The sequence below is a fragment of the Eubalaena glacialis genome, chromosome 9 (assembly GCF_028564815.1).
Source record: "Eubalaena glacialis isolate mEubGla1 chromosome 9, mEubGla1.1.hap2.+ XY, whole genome shotgun sequence".
NCBI lineage: Eukaryota > Metazoa > Chordata > Mammalia > Artiodactyla > Balaenidae > Eubalaena > Eubalaena glacialis.
This window is the reverse complement of record NC_083724.1, coordinates 20225397-20248264: the sequence shown is the minus strand read 5'-3', so window position 1 is coordinate 20248264 and position 22868 is coordinate 20225397. Positions and strand designations below refer to the sequence as shown.

Sequence of the window (22868 nt, the reverse complement as noted above, 5' to 3'; positions counted from 1 at the left end):
CTCATTCTCCCAACTAGTGCACTAATTTTTGCTATGGACATAATGCCTAGGAAACAGAAGTTCTGACTTGAGTTCCACTAGGAATGTCTGGCTGGGCCTATCTGAACAGTAAAAGAAATATCAGAGAGAATTTAACAAATTCAGCAGTGAAGACTTGAGCACAATACAATCTTCAATAAACAGGATTATGACAGGAACAAAATAAATATGTGGCAGGGATTTTTCCAAAGCCTCAAGTCTTCTAGGATAGTAGGAAATTCCTATTTGTTGGATAAACTTCCAAATTCACCAGATTCCCTATGGAACAGAGGGAAGGTTTGAGGGCCCTTGGTATAGGGGTTCCTTTCAGTGGAGGGGAAAGTGAGTAGGCCACTCTGGACCCTTCTATGCATGCAGATCCTCTCCCATATCCCAAGTTGCTGGGTGCGCTCATGCAGATGCAGGCAGAGCATTTTATTTCCTTAATAGGGTGTTAGTTCTGATCTTGGAGCCAGACTGGAGTCATTGATAAAGCATTCCTGACTTAACAATAAATATTGTTCTAGGAGTCGGTTGAGGAAACATTCTCTCATCAAAGCTGGGTTTGTAGTTACTGAGAAACCTTTCCTTTCTGCTTTAAGTAAAGGGTAATTAGTCTGTCTGAGATGCCCTTTCCCTGAGGCCATCCGCTGCCTGCCCACCTCCTTTCAGGAGTCACGCAGGCTTCACTTCCCTTGTGAAGTCACTTCTGAACAAGGTGGAGGTGACCGTACCCTGCTCTGTGCTCATGCTGGGCCTGTGCTGACTGTTTTGAGAAGCTGAGGGCTTTAGAGCCTTAACCTCCCAACTAAGAAATCAGAAATTAATTTTTATTTAATTATAACTCAACAGATATTGATCAAGTACTGCTACACCAGTCATCATGTTCAGGAACCCCATAATGCATGTCTCTGCCGCTGTAGTCTCCTGGTAAAAAGAGTAAGAGTGATGTCATTGCCAAATTTGCTTTCGGACCAACCTGTGAGGTCTCTCACAATAGGGAACCTTTATTATAGAGGCCAAGGTGCTGGAGATCACTCCGCATGTCACACTGACACGCTCTCAGACTTCACAGAATGCTCGAAGTTAGCATGTTTCATCCCCATGAGCTCATTTGATCCTGGGAAACAGATTGGTGGATTCCTCCTTTACAGACAAGTCAACAGAGGCTAAGAGAGCAGAAATGCCTCTCCAACCCTTGACATATGAGTGCAGGAAACTCATACAGATTAGAGGATGTGAAATCATTGAAGCAATGGAAGGACCTTCTCAATGTTCAGCCTCTTCTTCAGGAAAGATGCCTTGGCTGGGCTGATTGGCCAATTCCACATTTAAATCCCTTTGAATATTTTAAGAGAAAAATACCCATATAACACTCTGCATATAAAGTTGTGAATCAAACCTCAAAGCAGATCTCGGTTAACATCTCCAGATTTGGTGACTGATATTTTCCCCCCAGGGAATAAGTCCATTGTCTCTTGGCATCAATCAAGTTTGTTATATAATTGGTCTGTTAGCTAGAACTCTGTCTTCAAGTTTTTTGAGTGACCTAATCAGCTGGTTATATTACATAGTCAGGAGAGCTTCAGAAATCTTCTGTAACAGTGTCTGATTTGTTAGGACTTAGAATTAGTCCTTGGAATATGTTGAGCGATACTTGACCAGAAGCCATCTAGTGGTATTCATATACATTTGGGTAGAGTCTGTCTCATTCTTCATAGTGTCTTTTGGGTTAAGGTAGCACACACATAAAAGGCGCTCAAGAACACTGTTCGGAATAGATGCTATTGTTGTATGTATTTCCACATATACATGTGGAACTCACACTTGCTTGTTTTGATGCATGTGTACATAATAAAGAGAAAGGTAGTTTTTCTCACTTGCCATAGATGGCGTGAAAATCAATTTCTTTTTTTGAGAACATTTATGAGAAATATCAGCTCTCTTTTCATTTTTTTAGGTAAGGCATTAAAGTATGTGTTTAGAGGAACTGACGTAGGATTTTGCCTCTGCAGGGTTTACACTGTTTTCTAGGGCATTAGATTTTGTTTTTAAGGTTCCTGAACTGAAGCAAATGCTTCATAATAAAATTGAACAGTATCTGGGCCCTCTAGTGACAAATGTGTAGTAGGAAGGCGTGGAAATGTTCCATTCATTTGGTGATCAGTGTTTTAATGTTTAGAAACTCACCACTCTTCCAGGCAACCATGATAATAGGTCTGTTCTCTTATGCCTTTTTCCAATTAGTAGTCTCATCAGTAAGGCACATAAAGTGTGAACTTTGGACCCCTAAATTTCATGGCTTAAACACTGTCTCTATGGATGTTCCAAAAAAACCTTCTAGTTATAATTACATATGAATGAGGAAAATTAGGAGCTAAGAGGCAGAGGACCTTCACACAATGACATCTGCCTTGCCGCTATAGCAAGAAGGCTCCGAAGAAGGTTTTATCTTCTTTTGTGTAATCCACCAAAGAGATGTCACTGACGTTCACCATCAGCTTGTCCCCTTCATTCAAGAAGAACATGGCCCCTAGGTAGATGGGTTGGAACCAGTTGCTGCCTATTTCACACACTGACTTGGTCCCCATTAGGAGCTGGGTCGGCTCAGGGTAGCTGTCCGTTACCTTGGTGATGACCACGATGATGGAGTCTGGCTTGTTTAGTCGGCTCCCTTGGCTGATTTCACCACACTCGGATGTGGTCCCTCGGAATGTGACCTGGGAGTAAACAAAGTAGTCTCCCGACTCTGGAATCACCAGGAATTTGTTGGTGTAGTTCATCCTGTTCTTGGTGAAGGCCAAGCCAAGTTCATGTTCCCAATGCAGAGCTGGGAACTGATTTTTCAAAGACTGCGTGGGAGTTTGTCTCACAACTGCAAAGACAAGAGGGAGGTTTCATTTGCTTGTGTCAGAACCTGTGGAATTTGCTAAAAAGAGTCTTATATCAGTTTCAGAGTAAAGAGATTGGATAAAACCAACAGCTATCAAGTTCCTTGAGGAGGAATGAGTAGAGGATATGTGAATGGACATACACATCTGTTCAGAGAGTAGCATCTTAGGTAGGTGACCTCAAGCAAATCGCTTTGCCTCTCTGAGCCTGAGTTTTCTTATTTGAAAAGTTGGAATTTTTCCTGAGCCCTGTGATCCTGGAAAGGAGTTAAGGTTAAAAAATCTCCGTGCTCTTTTGTGTTTTGGAAAACAGCTTACAACAAAGAACTACTCTTCCCCAGTGACTTAGATAAAACTGATGGATGACCTCCCTTGTTTACCTGTGCCAAGGCCAGACACCAGACCCTCCCAATTCCCATTCTTTGCTTCATAAATGATTAGCTGGACTGTTTTATCCTCACTGATTCATCAGAACAAAATGTTTTTAAACCAAACTTTAGGTAAGTTTCTCTCCTTCCTCCAGGCCCCTGAACTTCGGCCCACCCTCAACCTGACCCTCAACCTGAACCAGCCTCCTGAAAATAGGCTGGCCTCAGGGTAAAACATTCTCTGAGCCTATCAAGCCAACCTTTCATCCCACTTCCCCACACCTGGTTCTTTTCAGCTTTGTGTCCTCCTCTCTATAAAAGAAAAACCCTTTTAGCCTAACTGTTGAGACACTTGCAGACTTTATGGTCAGAGGTTCCCCTGACTGCAGTAGTCCCTCCCCTCCCCTACCTCCCCGCCTTGTGATAATCCTTTTGCTTAAAGTATTTCTTCACTAAGCGAAAATTTGTTTTTTGACGTACCTTTCCTTAAAAAACAAACAAATAAGAAAAAAAAAAAAAAAAGGAAAGGAAAAGGAGATAATAATACCTGTGGAAAGGATTAAGAGATGGTTAATTTTTTTTTTTTTTAAATGTGGAATTAGGAATATCCTCTAAACTACATTTACTTTTATTAGCCTTCTGGTTTCAGAAATGCTCTGCTACAGGAAGAGGGCATTGCAGAGAGAGAGAGTCATGTTCCTTGTTACTCCCTTCCAATGCATGGTCCAAAGCCACATGAAACACAGGCAGTAATTAATAAAAAATTAGCATGCAGAACACCAGAGATCCAGAAGATTTTGCAAATGCTTCTCTCACATCAACAGGGCCAAAATGTAAGACAGAATATAATTGAGTTGTGGAGTGAAAGGGACTGGGGCTCCGGGCCACGTAGGCCCAGTTCCAATCCCGACTCTGTATCATGTAGGTTCTTCTCTCTGAGTCTCATTTTCTTGTCTGTGAACTGGAGACAAAGCTCCCTTATAGTCTTGTTCTGAAGATCAAATGAGTGAAAGAGACATGGACATATTTATCATGATGGCTGGATACAGTGTTACTCAATACATATTTATTTTCTTTCCTCAAATAAACTAACATCTTTCATTTTGACAGATTAAAAAATAAGCCTGTTTCATTTTATATATTTTTATATGTTTTTATGTTTGCATTATTTACAAGTATATGTTATATAGAACATATGAATGAATGCTTTTTATGAGGTTATATCTATAGCAGAAAAAAATGAATAGAATCACACCATTGATTCAAACCATTGATTTCAAATAAGATAACCTGCAATAAAACTAATACTTTTCAGAAAAAATTAAAACACATTTTAATTTCCTACAACCGCTTTTGAAATCCATAGCAATTACCATTATGCACTGCTGGCCATAGTTTTGGGATAGGTCATATTTTTTTTTTTTTAAATTAATTAATTAATTTATTTTTGGCTGTGTTGGGTCTTTGTTTCTGTGCAAGGGCTTTCTCTAGTTGTGGCAAGCGGGGGCCACTCCTCATCGCGGTGCGCGGGCCTCTCACTGTCGCGGCCTCTCTTGTTGCGGAGCACAGGCTCCAGACGCGCTGGCTCAGTAGTTGTGGCTCACGGGCCTAGTTGCTCCGCGGCATGTGGGATCTTCCCAGACCAGGGCTCGAACCCGTGTCCCCTGCATTAGCAGGCAGATTCTCAACCACTGCGCCACCAGGGAAGCCCCTGGGATAGGTCATATTTAAATAAGTGTTCAGCAAACTTCTCACCTGGTAATTGACCAAAAACCTGGTTCCTGGATTTTCTAAAGTGTCTTTCCCATTGCTGACTAGACAATGGCTTCTTTTGCAATTATGACACATGTTCAGAATGTGTGTGGCTCCCCTGGCCCCTGCACTAAGTGACCCCTGGAGAGCTCTGTTGCTTCTTTGCAAAATCTGTAAAGGGCATTTTTATTAGTCACCTCTTATAGTCTCTACTCCTTCTTTGTGGGTGATGCAATAGATTTAAAAACTTCATCTCAGATGATTAAAAGCAAAAATCATGTATTTTCTAGACAAAGCAAGTTCTATTAACTTGGTATGCAATTAGGCTAACACAGCAGCAAGTAGGAGTTTGGGTAGGAAGTATTTGTAATGGAAACAGGTGGAGTCAGTCTCAAATCTCAACCTTCCTAGTCCTGTGACTTGGGACAAGTGAATTTAGTTGTCTGAGCCTCCGTTTCCCCATCCTGTTGGGCTGATATGCAGATTAAAAGAGATCCTGGATGTAAAATGCCGACCACAGTGCTTGGTACATATTAAAAGCTCAGTAGAACCTAGATTCCTTTCCCAATTTCCACTCCCCCCATTCAACAGGAAGAAGATTGGCATCTCCATACTCAGTTTCTAGGATTTTCCTGCCCAGCCTGTTCAATAACTCCCATTCTTATAGGCAAGTGGTAAGTGATAGTGACTGGCATCTCCCTGGCCCTAATCCTCACTCAGGACTCACCACGGTTCCATCTTGGTCAAACGTTAAGACAAATGTTGTGGGCCACAAGGATATCCCCTTGTGGGTTGCAAATTTTCTTACAGATCAGAAGAATATGCTTGTTTTTTAACTTTCTAGTTTTTCAATGGATTTTTTTTTGAAAAATCAGCAAAGTTTATTTATTTATTTTAAAATTTGTATTGGAGTATAGTTGCTTTACAATATTGTGTTAGTTTCTACTGTACAGCCAAGTGAATCAGCTATACGTATACATATATCCCCTCTTTGTTGGATTCCTTCCCATTTAGGTCACCACAGAGCACTGAGTAGAGTTCCCTGAGCTATACAGTAGGTTCTCATTAGTTATCTATTTTATATGTAGTATCAATGGATTTTTAACACGTATTTCTGCACTGTCTTGCTCTTTTCTCTGGAGTCGTAGAGGTATATGTGACTCCAGATATGAGCTGTCAGGAATTTTGACACTAGACTTGGGAATCTGGCCAACTGGTGATGTTAAGAGATTGCTCTTAATCTCTTTACATCAATGAAAATTCTTTAGAAATACCTACCTGAATGTAAGTGTCCAATAACTTCTTGAATGGACTCAATAAATTGGCTTAGGGGAGCTTTCATCTTTGACTAAATTCAAAATTACATGAATCTCTGAATCTGAGGAAAGCCATTTCTGAATGACTGAGTGTGAGAATGAAAGAGAGAAACAGTAGATAAGGAAGAGAGCTGATAGAATCTGGACGAAAATGCCCAAGAAACATGGGGCTTTGGACACTTCGAGGGAGGAAGACATCTGAAAACCCTGACTGAGAGGAGAGGTCTGTTACCAAAGGGTGTGGTTTCCAGTTTAAAGCTACAAGAATGAGTTTGGCAAACACTGAAAGAAATCTCAGGCCCAGGGCCCATAGTCTGCTGGAAAACACACCCGGAAGAATTACCTGTCAGGTGTGCCCTTGGCTTATCCCCACCGGCTCCAGGAGGTGCGTCTGTAAGGAAAGGAGAAAAATGCTTTCTATGAGTCAGAGGGTGACTGGAGTGAAGACAGCCTTTGGTGAGCTGCGTGGTGCCTGCAGCTGGAGGGAAACATTCCTCTCCTCCAGTTTGGTCCAGGTCTTTTTTTTGGGGGGGCAGGGACAAGGCAGCCTCAGGAGAAATAATCTTGAACACAAATGAACCTTGGCCCCATGACTCTGGACAAGTTATCCATCCTGTCTGAGACTCTGTTTTCTCGTATCTAACATGGGTACATCAATTCCTACCATGGATGATGGGTGCTCAGAATGATTCCTGGCACATGCCTGTTGTTCAGCAAAGCTCACCTTGCCTCTCCTTTGCTTCTATTGGTTCTGTGGGAGCTGGTTGGCCTTTTGCCTTCTTCATAGTCCCTTTAACCATATCCACTGAGCCATCTGGATGTCCTAACAGAACTAGGTGGGGACTACTCTGTAGCTATATGACCTTGGCAAATCCCTTTCCCTCTCTGGACCTCTGTTTCCCTATCAGTTCTCCAGAAGGCCTCAGCATTTCCTTTTGGTTCTCAGAGATGATTATACTGGACAAGTGTGTTCTAACTACAGTGATAAAGATGATGTTATTGATGATAAAAGGAAAAATTATTGCATACTTTTGATGTGCTAGGTATTGTTCTAATATCTTTAAAGGAATTAACTAATTTAATCCACACTAACCCTGGGAGGTAAGTACTATTATAACCACTTTTATTGGTGAGTAAACTGAGACAGAGAAAGGTGAAATTATTTGCCTAAAGGCTGTCACCTACACAGGCCATGCACTTGGCCATGGCACCATTTTGCCTTCTTAGTGACTGGGGAGGAGCCTCTCTTTTCCTCTGGGTCTGCATCTTAACTTCCCACGTATCAGACTATGAGAAATGTTCTTGTTCCCCACAAGAAAAGGCGTAAAATATGAACACACTTACAAGATCGCTGATGTGAAGGTCCAAGCTCCTGTCCTTTTGGAGTCTATTGGGAAAGAAAGATACGGTTCATATTATCTTGTGGTCCTTTTGACCCCACACCCATGCAGCTGCCCATGTTATGGGCGTGTTTAAGATGCTGCTGCTACCCAGCCTCGGTACTCAGAGATAAGGGAAATGGGAATGAGAATATTGGGTTGATGGGAATCTTGCACCCAAGCTCTCTTCTTTCATCTTCCAGCACCCCAATGACCTTTCTCTCTCCTGTGCTTGTCTCTGAAGCTCAACTTTAAAGTTTTGTCCTGAGAGCTTTTCCTGTTCCATTCTAGGGCACTCTGTCATCTTATCATTGCTTCTATTATTTGAACAAATAGCCTCACTTGCTTTATTTTCTTTTCTTCAGCACAATTTAAAAATTGGAACTACTGCAAAAAGTGATACCAAAAAATAAATAATGACTATGCTCTCTTTCTCATCAACCTCCAAAATTCTGCCTTGTTTCCATGCAATATATGAAGACTTTTTTATTCTTGCAACCCTAGTTTGTGAGCCATTTCAGATACCACATGGTAGTTAAAGAGGAACTGCTTTGGGGGTAGACGGACCTGAATTTGAATCCTGGTTCCACCATTTATTAACAATATGATCTTGAGCAAGACACTTCCGCTCTGAGTTTTGGTGTCTTCATTTGAAAAATGGGAATAATAACAACCCCAGCGATAGATAACTCCCAGATTTGAGATGAAGAAAATGTATCAGTCAATGCAAAGAATGCGTGGAAAATGAAGAACCACCATTCACAAGACCTGCATATAAACTCAGGAGCAAAACTAAGCTCTTAGTTTAGGAATGACATCACTCTCTTACATTTTCCAATGTTCTCTTCTCTGATACAATTTTGACTCAACCCAGAGTCTTCCGATTTGATCCTCATAACTACACAGTCCCCAAGACCACTGATCCTCATGTCACCATGAACGCTTGTCAGTTTTACGTCTTAAAATTCATGTGTGTTTGTGTGAGTGTGTGTGTGTGTACTTGTGAATGAGAAATTGTATGTCCATGTGAGTATGAGAGAAGACAGCTTCATCAGTGGAAGAGGGTATGAGTCAATGTGTTTTTGCACCTGTGTGTCTACATGTATCTATGGTCTGGTGTTGTGTGCGTGGATTCTCTACATGCATGTGTGGTTGTGTGGACGCAGCTGTGTCATTGGTGAGTCCAGGTCTGCGAGCAGTCCTGTGATAACAGTGATCTTATTAGAGCCCAGACCACCAGGCTCTTTTTACTCCAAGACATGTTACCTAACCTCTATTGGAAGCCCTCTTGAAGGCAGAGATCTTGTCTTTGAATGACTAACTGACTTTCTCCCCTTTCCAGTGCTCTTTTTTCCACTTCCTAATTCTGTTGATGGCAACACTACTGCCTCTCCTCAGTTACCAAGCCTGCAATTTCTTTCTTTCTTCTTCCACAAACCCAAGCTGTCATTTCTATTTTGGAGTTTTTCTCATTCATGCCTCTACTCCAGGCCTCAGCACGCTGCTCTCCTGGATTCTTCCCATAGGCTCCTAACAGAGCTTCCTCCACCTGGTTCCTCCTTTTCTTGAACCCATCTCTTAGCCTGCCTTCAGAGGGCTTTTTCTAAAGCATCACTTTGAGACACGTCTCTGTTCATAAACCTTCAATGGCTCCCCATAACCTTTAACACAGTCCCAAATACTTATGTTGGCATTCAGAGTCCCAACTGCCATCCCAGTCTTGTTACCTACTATTTATCCTTTTCCAAGTTCTCTGTACTCCAGCCATAAGAGGCAACCACAGTGAATGATTCAAGGGACATGAAAAAGGCAGTAAATGTAGCTACCGTTTATTCACTGAGTAGTGGCACTGGGCTGTGCTAAGCCCTTCACATGCATTATCTCCTTCAGCCTGGCAATGACTCTCTACGGTGGATGCTATTTATATCCTCATACTGAAAATTAGGCTTAGGACATTAAGAAACTTGCCCAGTGTCTTATACCTGGAAAGTGGAGGAGCAGGATTTTAACCCAGGTCAACTGACTCCAGAATCCCAAGCCCTCAGCCATTGCTCCTTATAACTTCTAGGCAAGCCCCTCATCTGCTGAGGTGGATGGATAAGTACTAGTGGTTCCATGCACTGTGACAGTGGGGGAAACACAGAGACCAGAAAACAGGAACCTGGCCCAGAAGTGGGAGAATCAGGGGGAATTAGGCCTGAACTGCGTCTTATATATACTCACAGGTATATAATACTCACAGGTATTAACCAGGTAATAAAGATAATGACCATTCCAGACAAGGCCAAAAGCTTGTGCAAGAGTAAGGAGGCCCAACAGAGCACAGGAGCAGTTGGGAAACTTCAAGCATTTCTGCTGCCAAGTGAATATATTATATGCTTTTAGCATAGGGTCATGAGTACCATAGTCTTTGAAAACCTAAACCCAATCGACGTGACTACTTATCCAGCATCAATCACTTTGATGAGCTTGGGAGGTGGAGAAGCAGCCTAGAAATGGCCTTATTCTGTAGGCTGTTTCCTTACTTGCTATTGACAGAGCTGACAAAGGACTCGATCCTTTGGCAAGGCAGAAAACTGAAGGTGAACTCTCAAAAAGAATTTGGGAGAGCCTGGTGGCATCCCCTTGTGTAGGAAATGGCTGCCCTGGTTGGCCACCTTCTACTTCATTTAGTTCTCTGCTGAGAAACCTTCTTGACCATCCTACTTCTTTTTGTCTAAGCAGACCCTCAGCTAAGAGTCTGGAGCATTTCTTTTGGCTCAGAGTCCCATTGTCATTAGCAAGAATTTGGGAGTGAACACATTTCCCTATTTGCTCTGCTGGATTTCTGTAACTTGGACACACATTTTATTTTCATATATGGATGGAATGTGTGTGGGTTTTAAGTGGCCCACCAGAATACTACTGAACATCTGGAGGCTACGATAGTGCCTGTTGGCAGGTTTGAAGAACACAACATTCCAAGAGTCTCCAAGAAGAACATCAGCTGGGACTCTCTTTCCAAGAACAATATCTAAAGCCTTCCATTGCTGTTTCTCTTAATAATCACTCTGTTTATCATGGGAGGAAGATTATTGTGATAAGAAGCAGGAATGAATGAAGAGGAGATTTGAGAGGATGAACTAGTAGGTCTTTGAGGAAAGGTTTATGCATGTGAGCTGCCTCAATGCCTGCTCTCAAGATGGTTGCTTATAAAAAAAAGTCAATAAATGGCTTACTGTCTTCCAACTCTGACTCGTCTCCATCACTTCTGATTATTCTGGGATACCAAGGAGATGATGGCTCCCGAGAGATGCTGGTCACTGCAACATTAGCTTCCAAATCTGAATAGACATGGAGTCCAAGAAAACCCCTGAAGGATGTGATTTATTTCCCCTTAAATACCTTCTCAAATCACTGGCTGAGAACCAGGGTCCAATGTTATTTCCCCTTTGGAGCATTTATTACTCCCTCAAGTGATATGACTTATTTGTATGCTATTGATTTTCTCTCTCTAGCAGAATTCCAGCTGCCTGTAGAATTCTGCCTGTCTTGCTCACCACTATATTTGTAGCACCTCAGACAGTGCCTGGCACTCCCACTGGATTATCCAATTGGCAAAATACGCTGATGCTCAGGCACCAGTAAGACAGGCAGAAAACAGAGCAGAAGATGGAGTAAGATTCCGCTTCAGTGACTTTAGCCAGAGTTTTACAATTAAAAAAAGTAGGAAAGAGACCCTTTAATTTTAGAATACATGCAAAGTTTTGACTTTTTGTTTAAATTTAAAAACTTGATTATGTAGAGGTGGGTAGCCATAATCTTTTAGTACTGGGGCCTCCAAAGTTTTTCATCAGGCTCTGCTTGGAGCATAGCCATGGCTCTAGAAAGGTTTGTTGAGAGTTGTGACAGCTGGCCAGGTTCAGAGCCAGACAAGGCAAATGTGTCTGCCGATGGGCATACATATTAGTGGGAGAGTGGGTTGCCTGCCGCCCTGGTACTTATTAGCCCGGGCAAAGTAAGCTGGTGCTTTTCACCCCTTAGTTCTTATAGGTCAGGGAATTTTCACTCTCACTTGATTTTATTTCCTTTATTCTTCTTGCTTTTTTTTTGGGGGGGGTGCTGCATATAGATTGGTAAACCCCAACTCAAACTAACCATGACCTATTACTTTAAGCATTTTGGGAATTCTCTAATACTTCCAACAGGGAAGAAAGAAGGATGGAGGGAAGGAGGAGACTACTGTCTAGCTGAGGGTTTCCCCGTGCCAGGTCCTACTGGTGTTAATGTGTGCTCCTCGTCTAGTAAGTCCCCCAGCTGCTCTCAGAAGAGCTTATCACCTGATTATAGTCTTTGTAAGCCAAAGGCAAAGAGTACATGAAAGGCCTGGGAGCTAAACCTTTAGACCAAGTACAGACTGGCACATATCAGGAGCCCCATAAACATTAGCTGACTACATAATGGATGAGCCTGAAGCGATGTGGTCTTTGAGATTCTCTTATTGGCATTTCCCCAGAAAAATCCCCTGAGCGTATCTTAACTAATGACCCATTTAGCCTTTCTCCCATATTCTGTACTCACTCTCTAGTATATTCATAAACAGGAAGAGATATCTATTTCTTGCCATCATAAATGCCACAATTGCAAAGGCATAAATGTTTTATGATCCATAACATCCTCCCAGCACTTCTAGGAGAAATACACAGACATTTGCCTTTGCCTTTTCCTCTTACAATTTCCTGTTCGTACTTGCACAAGGATAAATCCAACCTGGACCTGTTTGATTCCAAGGTTTCATTTCATCCTCCTCTAAGGTGCACTGGACGGTGTGTTTTTTTTTTTCCCCACATCTTTATTGGAGTACAATTGCTTTACAATGTTGTGTTAGTTTCTGCTGTACAACAAAGTGAATCAGCTATATGTATACATATATCCCCATATCCCCTCCCTCTTGAGCCTCCCTCCCACCCTCCCTATTCCACCCCTCTAGGTCATCACAAAGTATCTAGTTATCTCCCTGTGCTATGCAGCAGCTTCCACTAGCCATCCATTTTACATTTGGTAGTGTATTTATGTCAATGCTACTCTCTCACTTCATCCCAGCTTCCCCTTCGCCCCCATGTCCTCAAGTCCATTCTCTACATCTGTCTTTATTCCTGCCCTGCCACTAGGTTCATCAGTACCGTTTTTATAGATTCCACATATATGCGTTAGCATACGGTATTTGTTTTTCTTTCTGACTTCACTGTGTATGACAGACTCTAGGTCCATCCACCTCACTACAAATAACCCAATTTCATTCCTTTTTATGGCTGAGTAATATTCCATTGTATATATGTGCCACATCTTCTTTATCCATTCATCTGTCAATGGACATTTAGGTTGCTTTCATGTCTTGGCTATTGTAAATAGTGCTGCAGTGAACATTGTGGTACATGTATCTTTTTGAATTATGGTTTTCTCAGGGTATATGCCCAGTAGTGGGATTGCTGGGTCATATGGCAGTTCTATTTTTAGTTTTTTAAGGAACCTCCATACTGTTCTCCATAGTGGCTGTATCAATTTACATTCCCACCAACAGTGCAGGAGGGTTCCCTTTTCTCCACACCCTCTCCAGCATTTATTGTTTCTAGATTTTTTGATGATGGTCATTCTGACCAGTGTGAGGTGATACCTCATTGTGGTTTTGATTTGCATTTCTCTAATGATTAGTGATGTTGAACATCCTTTCATGTGTTTGTTGGCAATCTGTATATCTTCTTTGGAGAAATGTCTATTTAGGCCTTCTGCCCATTTTGGATTGGGTTGTTTGTTTTTTGATATTGAGCTGCATGAGCTGTTTGTATATTTTGGGGATTAATCCTTTGTCAGTTGCTTCATTTGCAGATATTTTCTCCCATTCTGAGGGTTGTCTTTTCGTCTTGTTTATTGTTTCCTTTGCTGAGCAAAAGCTTTTGTTTCATTAGGTCACATTTGTTTATTTTTCTTTTTATTTCCGTTACTCTAGGAGGTGGGTCAAAAAGGAACTTGCTGTGATTTATGTCATAGAGTGTTTTGCCTATGTTTTCATCAAAGAGTTTTATAGTGTCTGGCCTTACGTTTAGGTCTTTAACTGGACGGGGCTTTACATGCAACACTTAGAGTGGTACAGAGCAAAGAATGTGGTGTTCGCAGCCCAGCAAATGTGGAAATCCCAGCCCTATTATTTCCTAGTTGTCACTTAACCTCAGTAAGACTCAAGTTTCCTCATCAATAAAAGTAAACAACGATTCTTTCCTCCCAGGACTATTGTGATGGCTAAGAAAGACCAGACACATAGAGTGGATAGCCAATTCATTTTCCTTCATTGTTTGTGCTCAATCAATCCTTGTGGTATGTGTTTTTGGTTCCATGTACCTTCCCCTTGGTCCCACCACTGCAGTGGTAAACAGAAGCCACCTGTGTGTCTCTTTATGACCAGCGGCACAGAGATCATTTCGGAGCTCTGGACAGCTTCCCCCTTCTCCCAACAGGAGAGCCTTCCTCAGTCCACAGTTTGCTTCTGGACTCCTGCCGTTTCAGAGTCTACAGGAGTTTAGGGAATGGGATAGATACCCCTCCACCCGTTCAAACTCCACGCTTGTTGCTGCTGTCAGCTCCTGGGCCTCATTAAGGACACCAGGCTGGGAGATGACCTCTTACAGCCACGGTGCTGCGGCTGCTGGGCTGCCTGTGGTCTGTTAGATGAGGAGGCTGGGGTTGAGCGATGTGTGTGTTGATTTTAAAGGGGGAATGAATGGATCGTGGAATCACCAGCCAGGAGCTGCAGCGGAGATGTGGGATTCACACTCCCTGCTCGCTTGCCCTCCCTTCCTTTCATTTCGACAGCACACCCTCACCTTCTCTGGATTCTCTGCCCTTTGCCCCTGGCCTGACCTTGGGAGTGAGCTGGGCTTCTCCTCCAGCTGTGCCAGGGCTCCCTGAGGCTACAGCAGAGGCAGCCACTGAGTGCTCAGTGTTTTGCAATTTACAAAGTGCTTTTCTCTCAACTATCTGTTTCCTCTAGACATTGAAAGGGGCTTATCCTTACTGTCCTCATCCAACAGAGGGAACAGCTTGAGTGAAATAAAAGGCTCAGATGTGGAGTCAGTAGAGAAGTAATGTCTGTGGAGCATCTACCTTATGGCAATAGATTTCCAGACATCTCCTTGCAGAATTCTCAGCAAAATGCCATGAAGAAAGTGTGTTACACTCCGCATTTTATAGACAGGGAGTATAAGACTTAGGGAGGTCAGGTACCTTGTGCATCTCTCCATCCTTCTCTCCAACCGGGGAATGCTTAGTGAGTGCCCTCTGTATGCCAGGGATAGCTAGGTGTCCCCAGGGGAGGAAGGGAACTAGCATTTATGAGCACTTACTATGTGAAAGGCATTTTCTAGGGTATCATTTTTAAATCCCCCTGACCACCGCCAGAAAGTGAATAATTTGCTGGGTTTATACTCAGAGGCACACTAGCGTAGTGGTTAGGAGGAACATACACGTGGGTTTGAATCCCAGTGTCACACTCTGTGTGACTTTGGACATGCGGTTTCGATTTTCTAAGCCTCACATTCATCTTCTTTAAAGTGGAGATAATAGTAGTACTTTCTTCATTGTGCAGTTTCAAGGATTAACTGAGATGATGCATGAAGTACCAACGGTAAACATGTAGTACATGAGTTATATGCCAGACCTCACATTAAGAACTTTATAGCATGATCTCATGTACTCTTCTCAAAACGCTAAATATGAAAAAACTTAGAATGGAGTCTGATATATAATAAATTATTATAAGGTCACAATTGTGATGTGGTGGGGCCATGGCTTTCCTTCTAACCTGTATACCTCGGAAGCCTGAGCTGGCATCACTATGGGGTCCTGCTGGTCTGGATGGAAACCAGGGGGTCTCAGGGGAATGTGTAGGAGAAAGGAAGTGCAGGGAACAAGGACTAGGAGCCTTGCATGGATTTTTGGGAAGGGTTGAAAATGAGATTGGAGGGGACCAAAGAGAGGTGAGGAAAATGTGTGCAGATGATTCTAGAAGTAGGACTTGGAGGGAAGGACAGAGACTGACAGTGGTGCAGCCCTGGGAAGCAGTGCCTCCCTTGGCATCCCTGACTCTTCATTGCACAGTGCTGAGTGCCTATTCTGTGCTGGGCTTGGGCTGAGCCAGTGTGGTGCATTCAGTTATGCCTGGAACATAGACTCTTGTGTTCTGGAGTAGTGCTCGGGGAAGACAAAGGCCTGGCCTCTGGGGGCCTGTGGGCCAGAGCGGGGGCAGTGGACCTGTCCTGAAGGCAATGGATGCCACTAAGGACCAAAAGAAGGCCCAGGCCATGGTCAAGTGCAGCCGGTAAAGGATGGATTGGAGCGTGGGTTGAGGGTACAAGACCAGGGTGGAGAAGGAGGCACGAAGATAGCTCACAAATACCAGAGACCAAGAAAAGCCCTCCAGTGCCAGAACCTGCTCTCTGGACTGGTGATGGCAGATTCCAGGGCAGGTGCAGAATTTGTTCTCTTTGACATAATTTCCATGAGCAGGGAAGTTCCGAGGACATATTTGTTACAATTGCTAATAATTTCCATAAGTAGGGAAGTTCCGAGGACATAATTGTTACAATTGCTAATCCTCTACCCCCTGCCAGATACTTTAAGGGGTTTTATTTCTAATTATCTCTATTAAGCTGAGGCCAGGAAGGTTAGGTAACATGGCTAAGAAGTGGCTAAGCCAGAAATCAAACTGGGTTTGAACTTTTGACCCATGGTTTTTCCACAATGCAAATCTATCTAGCATTCTCCAGGAGTCTAAAGATCCTAAAACATTTTACTCTGTCTCTCTCTCTCTATTTTATATATATATATGTATTCTTTTAATATAATATATATATGTATTTTTTTGTATAGGTAACATATACATTTTGTACAAAAGGATATAGGTTCAAAAATGTGTCCCCATTTCCCTTGTTACCCAGCCACCCAGTTTCCCCACCTGGACGCTAACAGAGTTACCAGACTCTTTGTTCATCTTCCTGAGATAGTCTATGCATTTATAAATACATTCATATATATTAATGTGCATTATTTTTTCAGAAAGTGAAGTGTTTCACATTCTATATGCTGTTATGCACTTTGATTTTTTCACTTAATATACATCTTCAAGAAATTCCCCATCCTTACACATAGAGATGCTTCATTTTAATTTTCCATTGCATGAAAGGACCATGATATATTTAATTGATGCTATATTTATGGTCACTTCACCTAAAGGCAGTTAACCCAACCTTCTCAAATCTAATTTGGATTTCTGCCCTGCAACTTACTGGATAATAAGTTTGTCATGTTGAATCTTTCCTTACACAACCCCTGAAGGAAGAGTCCACTTTAAAATATTTTTTAACAGTCCTGGTAACCGTTTTTGTTGCTGCTAATAAAAACCCGGAACATTACTCGCGAGTTGCTGTTGCTTTTCCACAGTCTGGTCTAGGGACCCAGCAAGAAAGGACTTGGTCCTGTTTTCTGGTAGAACGAGGCCAGGCAACATAGAAATAGTATCTAGTTCTAGGTCTGCCCCCAACCTGCTCTGTGACCCTGAACTTTTCCTTCCCTTCTCTGATCCTTGGTTTCTTCAACTGTAAAACGAGGAGATTAGACTAGATCAAGGGTGAGCAAACTTTTCCTGTAAAGGGCCACATAGTAAATATTAACTTTGTAAGTCATATGGCCTCTGTCGAAAATACTTAACTCCGCTGTTTAGTCTGAAAACAGCCAAGGCAGTACGTAAGCAAATGGGTGTGGCTGTGTTTCAATAAAACTTTATTTATAAAACAGGCAGTGAGTGAGATTTGGCCCGTGAGTCATAGTTGCTGACCCTGGGACTAAGGGCACTTCCATCTCTTAATTTCTATAAATCTGTGAAGAGCTTTTCCACTTAGGGGAAAGAAAGGGACAAATACCCAACTAGTGCCCATATTGCAAGCACTTGTGAGGGGCTTTATAGAGATTCCTTAGAATCCTCACTGCACTTCAGTAGGGTGGGTATTGTGGGAAAACTGAAACTCGGGGAGCTTCTGTACTTTGCTCACTCTCTTCCTTTCAAGTCCTTTTGAGCCTCTTCTTCTCAAGCCTCAACTCCCTTCTAAATTAGATTAGAAACGATTCTCAGGGATGCTGGCCTCCTCTGGTTGCTACAAGGATGGAATGAGGAAGTCCCTTAGGGCAGCCCTGGCAGAAGGAACAGCCCAGGCGAGGACTGGGAGCAGGAGAGCACGGGAGTCCGGAGGGAACTGAGGGCAGCCGGGGCGGCTGAGAGGCCAGAGGCAGGAGAGAAGGGAAAGGGGTAGAAGGTGAAGCCACAGAGGTGACACAATGCAGCGAAAGCTTCCAAAGAATAATCCTGGCTCCTATGTGGAGAATCAAGACCAGGCCCATCTTTACAGAATTTCTTGTTTTACAGAGTACTCCTGTTCCCTATCCTCCCCAACACATGAGGGTGATCCCCTCATTCATCCACAAAAAGGGCAGAGGGAAAGTACTTTCGTTGATCAAGAACTTGACTGTGGTTGGGGAGGAGGTGGAAGGGAGGCAACAGGGAAACCAAGAGAAGTTGGATTTGCCAACTCTGAGACTTGGCTCCATCCCTCCCCGGCTGTGACCTTGGGGGCTCACGAAGACGCTCTCTCTCCAGGTTCCTCGTCTGCCACGTGCCACTGCTCACCCTCTTACTGCACCTCTGGGTTGGTGTGAATATCCAGCGGGATCATGTTTGTGAGAGCTCTCTGCAAGTCTGAGGTGGGAGCTAATATCATGTCGTTATTACTGTCATTTTTTTTTTTAATCAATTAATTAATTAATTAATTTATTTATTTTTGGCTGTGTTGGGTCTTCGTTTCTGCACAAGGGCTTTTCTCTAGTTGCGGCAAGCGGGGGCCACTCTTCATCGCGGTGCGCGGGCCTCTCACTATCGCGGCCTCCCTTGTTGCGGAGCACAGGCTCCAGACGCGCAGGCTCAGTAGTTGTGGCTCACGGGCCTACTTGCTCCGCGGCATGTGGGATCTTCCCAGGCCAGGGCTCGAACCCGTGTCCCCTGCATTGGCAGGCAGATTCTCAACCACTGCGCCACCAGGGAAGCCCCTACTGTCATATTATCATCAGCTTATCCTCTGCTGCTGCTGAGCCTTCTCTTCAGGACTGTGAATGTATCTGAAGGTCTGTGAGACCCTCCTCGCTCAATTCTTCTTGTGTTAGAATTGAATTGCCTTTTGCCTGGCCACTGTGGGAATGGAAAACTCATTCCATAAACAATCTCAGATTCCATGGATCTCCTGAAGGCTGTGGGCAGAAGAGGAGGACTGTGGGGCTGCGTGCGGGAGGGGAAGAGGAGGAGGGAGCAAGGCTGGGACACAGAGGGGAAGCGGGTGTGGGTGGCGGTGAAGGTGGTTATTGGCCCCTAGGTGAGTCTGGGGGAGTCCACTTGGGCAGATCACAATGGGGCTTTGTATTTGCAGGGCTTGTGGAATGTTCCAGGCTTTGAGGGAGACAGATCTGAGTTTGAGTTCTGGATCTAGGTCTTACTAACTGTGGGATCTAGATCATAAGGACAAGTGCAAATGAAAAATAAGAGGCTTAGTTCCCCCTGTTGAAAATAAGGGACGAGATTTCTTTCTCTTCCTTTTTCCTAGAGCATTTAGGTTAGAAAACTTGTTAAGTACTTTCTTCTTGCTTTGAAATGTATATAAATCCTTTTGAAGAACAGATAGGCCTTTTCTTCCCGCCCCGCCCCCATGACCTGGGAGCATCTCTCTGAAATGTGAACATCAGGAGAGGTAATGCCCCCATCTCCCAGTTTCTGTAGGAAGACAGGTGCCTAATTTAGGTGGGCACCTTGCTCCAAGTTGCAAAACTATCATAGAGAAATTAGAAGTTGGTTTTTCCTCTGGAGAAAGCCAATTACCTAACACAGATGGTCACTTCAATTACAAGGAGAAGTTTGGATGAACTCTGCGTGACAAATGGTGCTGTCGAGTCCTGTTACCATGTACTTGTAGCTCTCCCCACATTCCCAGCATATAAACTGCTCCTGCACATACATTATTAGTGCTGTCAGAGTACTGATGTTAGTATCTTTTTTTGGTAGAAAGAGAAACAGACTCCAAAAAAAAAAAAAGAAGCCATATGCTTATTTACACAGCTGGAGGTCAAACTCAGGTGACTCAGAGTCCTGACATTTCATTGTTATGTCCCCAAGCTGTCCCGGTGACCTGGTTTTCCCACTTGAATTCCATCTTCTTGCATCTCTTTTGAGCTGGTTATTGTCTGTTAGCCCCTCCGGATCCACTCTATGCCCTGAGCCCTCACTGACCTCCTGGCACACTTGCTCCTTGGCTCTTTTGAGCCCAGCTTCCAGTTGAGTCTGGCCAAGGGGATGAGAGGCTGGGGGCAGACTGGTCAGAGTGTTCCCTCCCTGCTTTCTGTTCCCTCCCTGCTGCTTTGGCAGATGGCCTTCCTCAACTCAGCCCTCACCTCCTCCAGGCAGGCCCTCTCCTACGTTTTAGGTCTGCTTGGGTTCTTCTAAAACTTTTCCCTCTATTTGCCTCTTCAGGCCAAGGGGTGGTGACCAGTTTCATACTGTTGGTAACCCCAGGATGCTTCCGGCCCTGCGGTTCTCATTAATCTGTCTGCAACTCAGTAAATTGAACTTTCTTTGAACTCTTTAAGCATTCTTACTTAAATCTCTTCTTTGAACGGGCCAGGTGTTTCTTTTCAGTACTCCGATTGCTGCATGTGCCCCAGCCTTAGCCCCATTTCCCTTTCTTTTTCTTCTAAGTTATACAGCCTGGCCAAACCACAGCTCCAGAGGTCCCCAGGACAGAATGGGGTATTGGCCTTTGCATCTCTTGAGTGCCCGCAACAGGGCAGGCATGCAGCTCCTTCCCTCGAGGGGCTTCTTGTGCAGCGCCAGCTTGTGCTTCACACTCTCTTCCTAAGCACCTCACTGGCCTCCACTGTGCCGTGGCATCCCACCTGATGGACTTCTAGATCAACACAACATGGGCAATCTCAGACATCGTTTGGGGCAGAGGGAGTGTTTTTCATCAGAACGCAGGAGAGCTCAGGTTACCGGAAGCCACTTAATGCCTCATTCAAGAACAGCCATCTCTTTCTGGCTAAAGAGGGACTGAGTCCAGAATGCTGATGACACGCTGCAGCTTGACTTTGTTGGAAACAGCCCCATGGCAGTCTAGGGGTCACAGCCTGAACCCCCAGGCCCTCCCATTCTCCTGTAACATGAACAGCATTTCCGGTTGTCTGCATATTTCTACATTTCCTGAATGATGGCATGTGGCCATGGATGTTGCTGTCTGAATCTCAGTCTGTTTGCTGACCCTCATGGGTGGTGAAAGTTACACATTAACCATGGCTTGCTCATGGTCTCTGCTTTGAAGTTGCCAGCAGTGCTTAGAAAACAGGTTTCCAATTAAACCAACTGAAAAACCTGTTTTCCCCTCTGGAATTTAATACTTTGGACCGAGGTTAAATTGGCTACCAGAGATTATGTAGGAGAGTTTTTTTTTTTTTTTTTTTTAAAGGGTATCCCTTGAATGACACATTCTTCAGGTTTTAAGGTTTTTGAAGTTCCTAGTCTAGAACTATGTTTTCCCCGTCACCTGTCAGCACCTGCCCACCATTGCACCATTGTTTTCCCTAGACCCTGTATTCTTTTTTGACTAAGCTCCCTGACACCCCACCCCTACCAAGACCAGAGAGATAAATAATCAGGTAGGAGATTCTTTCTTGAGCTTCGAAAAAGAATATTTCTAAACCCAAGAGAGGGGAGTTGATTAAATTATAGCACGTACATACATAGGAATACAATACAACCATCTATATCATCATGCTGCTGTGAATTTACTAACAATAAACAAAATCATAATAGGAGACTCAAAATAATCCCATCTTATTAAAAAATATGGAATTATATATCCCCAAATGTTAGTAGGGGTCACTCTATGCAGTTATGGGTAATGATAATTATCTTCTTTTCCTTATCTGTGTTTTCTACCTTTTTTCAATGACTATGTATTAGTTTTGTAATTTAGTTTTTTTTTTTGAGTTTTTCATTTTTCTTAAAGAAAATGAATGTTCCCAAATGATTATAATTATGATTATAATAATCTAAAATAAGTGGCTTGTGGTTGTTTCCATATAAACCTAAAAAGGCACAATTCATCCCCCAGAAATACTGAGAATAAAAACCAAATTGGAGTTCTCCACCTTCCACATTCTACCTTTCCTTTGCATATGGAAGCAGGGACCATGATGGACCAAGAAGCTCTGTCCAGAGCTGCGATAGCGGCCAGGTGGCCCCAGGGGGTCTGCTGACCCCCAGGTCACTGCGGAGTCTTGCTTACCTGGAACACACAGGCCTCTCCTTGGGCCCGGAGCTGGCCAACGAGCAGGTAGGTGGTGAGTCCTGCCAGGATTGGGAGCAACACCAGGCAGCAGGTCAGAGCCCAGCGTGCACCGCTGCTCCTGGATGCTAGCCCAGCTCTGGCCTTGGGCCTGCAGCCGCCGTCCTCGGGCAGCATTTCGATGCTGGCTGTTTCCCCACAGCCCGGCCCTAGATCCTCTGCCATGCTCCTGATGGTCCTAGAGTTGCCTCTGACTCCTTCAGGGCAGAGAGACCCCCCCATTAAATAGAAGCCCAGCTCTCACAGTGGGTGAATTAATCACTGCCTACTCCTCCCCCTGCCCTCCCCCCTCCACGTTCCACAACGCACTGTGCCCCGCCCTACCCTGCTAGGGAATGCACCGCCTACAACAGAAACCAAGTTTGGTTTAAGAAAAAACAAAAAAAGAGAAGGAGAGAAGAAGAGGAAAGCTTTCCCAAGCATATTTATATATACAGTGTGCTCATGTGCGCCTTCCTTCATTTACAGAAGGAAGTTAGGAAAGTCCCTGGAGGAGGAGAAAATGAATTCATCAAGTCAGTGGGAGGGGCCAATGAAAATATACCTGCTCCCTGAGCTGGAGGCCTGCCAGTGTGCCAGTCTGGGGAGTGTGCTTCTTCTGGAAGTGAAAGTGAGTCTGGGTGGTGTGGCTTGCAGACTGGGAGATGGAAACCACGTTTGCATCACCACTTTGCAAGGT

General features: G+C 43.8%; 1 protein-coding gene across 2 annotated transcripts; it reads right to left on the bottom strand.

Annotated features, from left to right (window-relative positions):
- Nucleotides 1-834: 834 nt before the first annotated feature.
- TNFSF15 (TNF superfamily member 15) lies at nt 835-22434 on the bottom strand. Of its 2 annotated transcripts, XM_061200040.1 has the most exons (5): nt 22130-22434; nt 7690-7732; nt 6689-6736; nt 2646-2893; nt 835-1357 (listed from the first exon to the last, which is right to left on the bottom strand). In XM_061200040.1, exons 1-5 carry the CDS (start codon nt 22409-22411, stop codon nt 1307-1309), a joined length of 672 nt encoding a protein of 223 aa, XP_061056023.1. In that variant the 5' UTR covers nt 22412-22434; the 3' UTR covers nt 835-1306. The 2 variants fall into 2 exon arrangements, with proteins under 2 accessions (XP_061056023.1, XP_061056022.1); XM_061200039.1 differs by having other exon boundaries at nt 835-2893; nt 22130-22433.
- Between the last annotated feature and the right edge of the window lie 434 nt (nt 22435-22868).

What these genes read in the sequence shown, in the direction of transcription:
- TNFSF15 (XM_061200039.1), bottom strand. Translation starts at nt 22,411, where the DNA reads ATGGGGGGGTCTCTCTGCCCTGAAGGAGTCAGAGGCAACTCTAGGACC. An exon ending in ACCTTCACATCAGCGATCTT is followed by an intron (nt 6,737 to 7,689) that starts GTAAGTGTGTTC and finishes CTTTCCTTACAG; the next exon opens with ACGCACCTCCTGGAGCCGGT. An exon ending in GCCAAGGGCACACCTGACAG is followed by an intron (nt 2,894 to 6,688) that starts GTAATTCTTCCG and finishes TTGTCTTTGCAG; the next exon opens with TTGTGAGACAAACTCCCACG.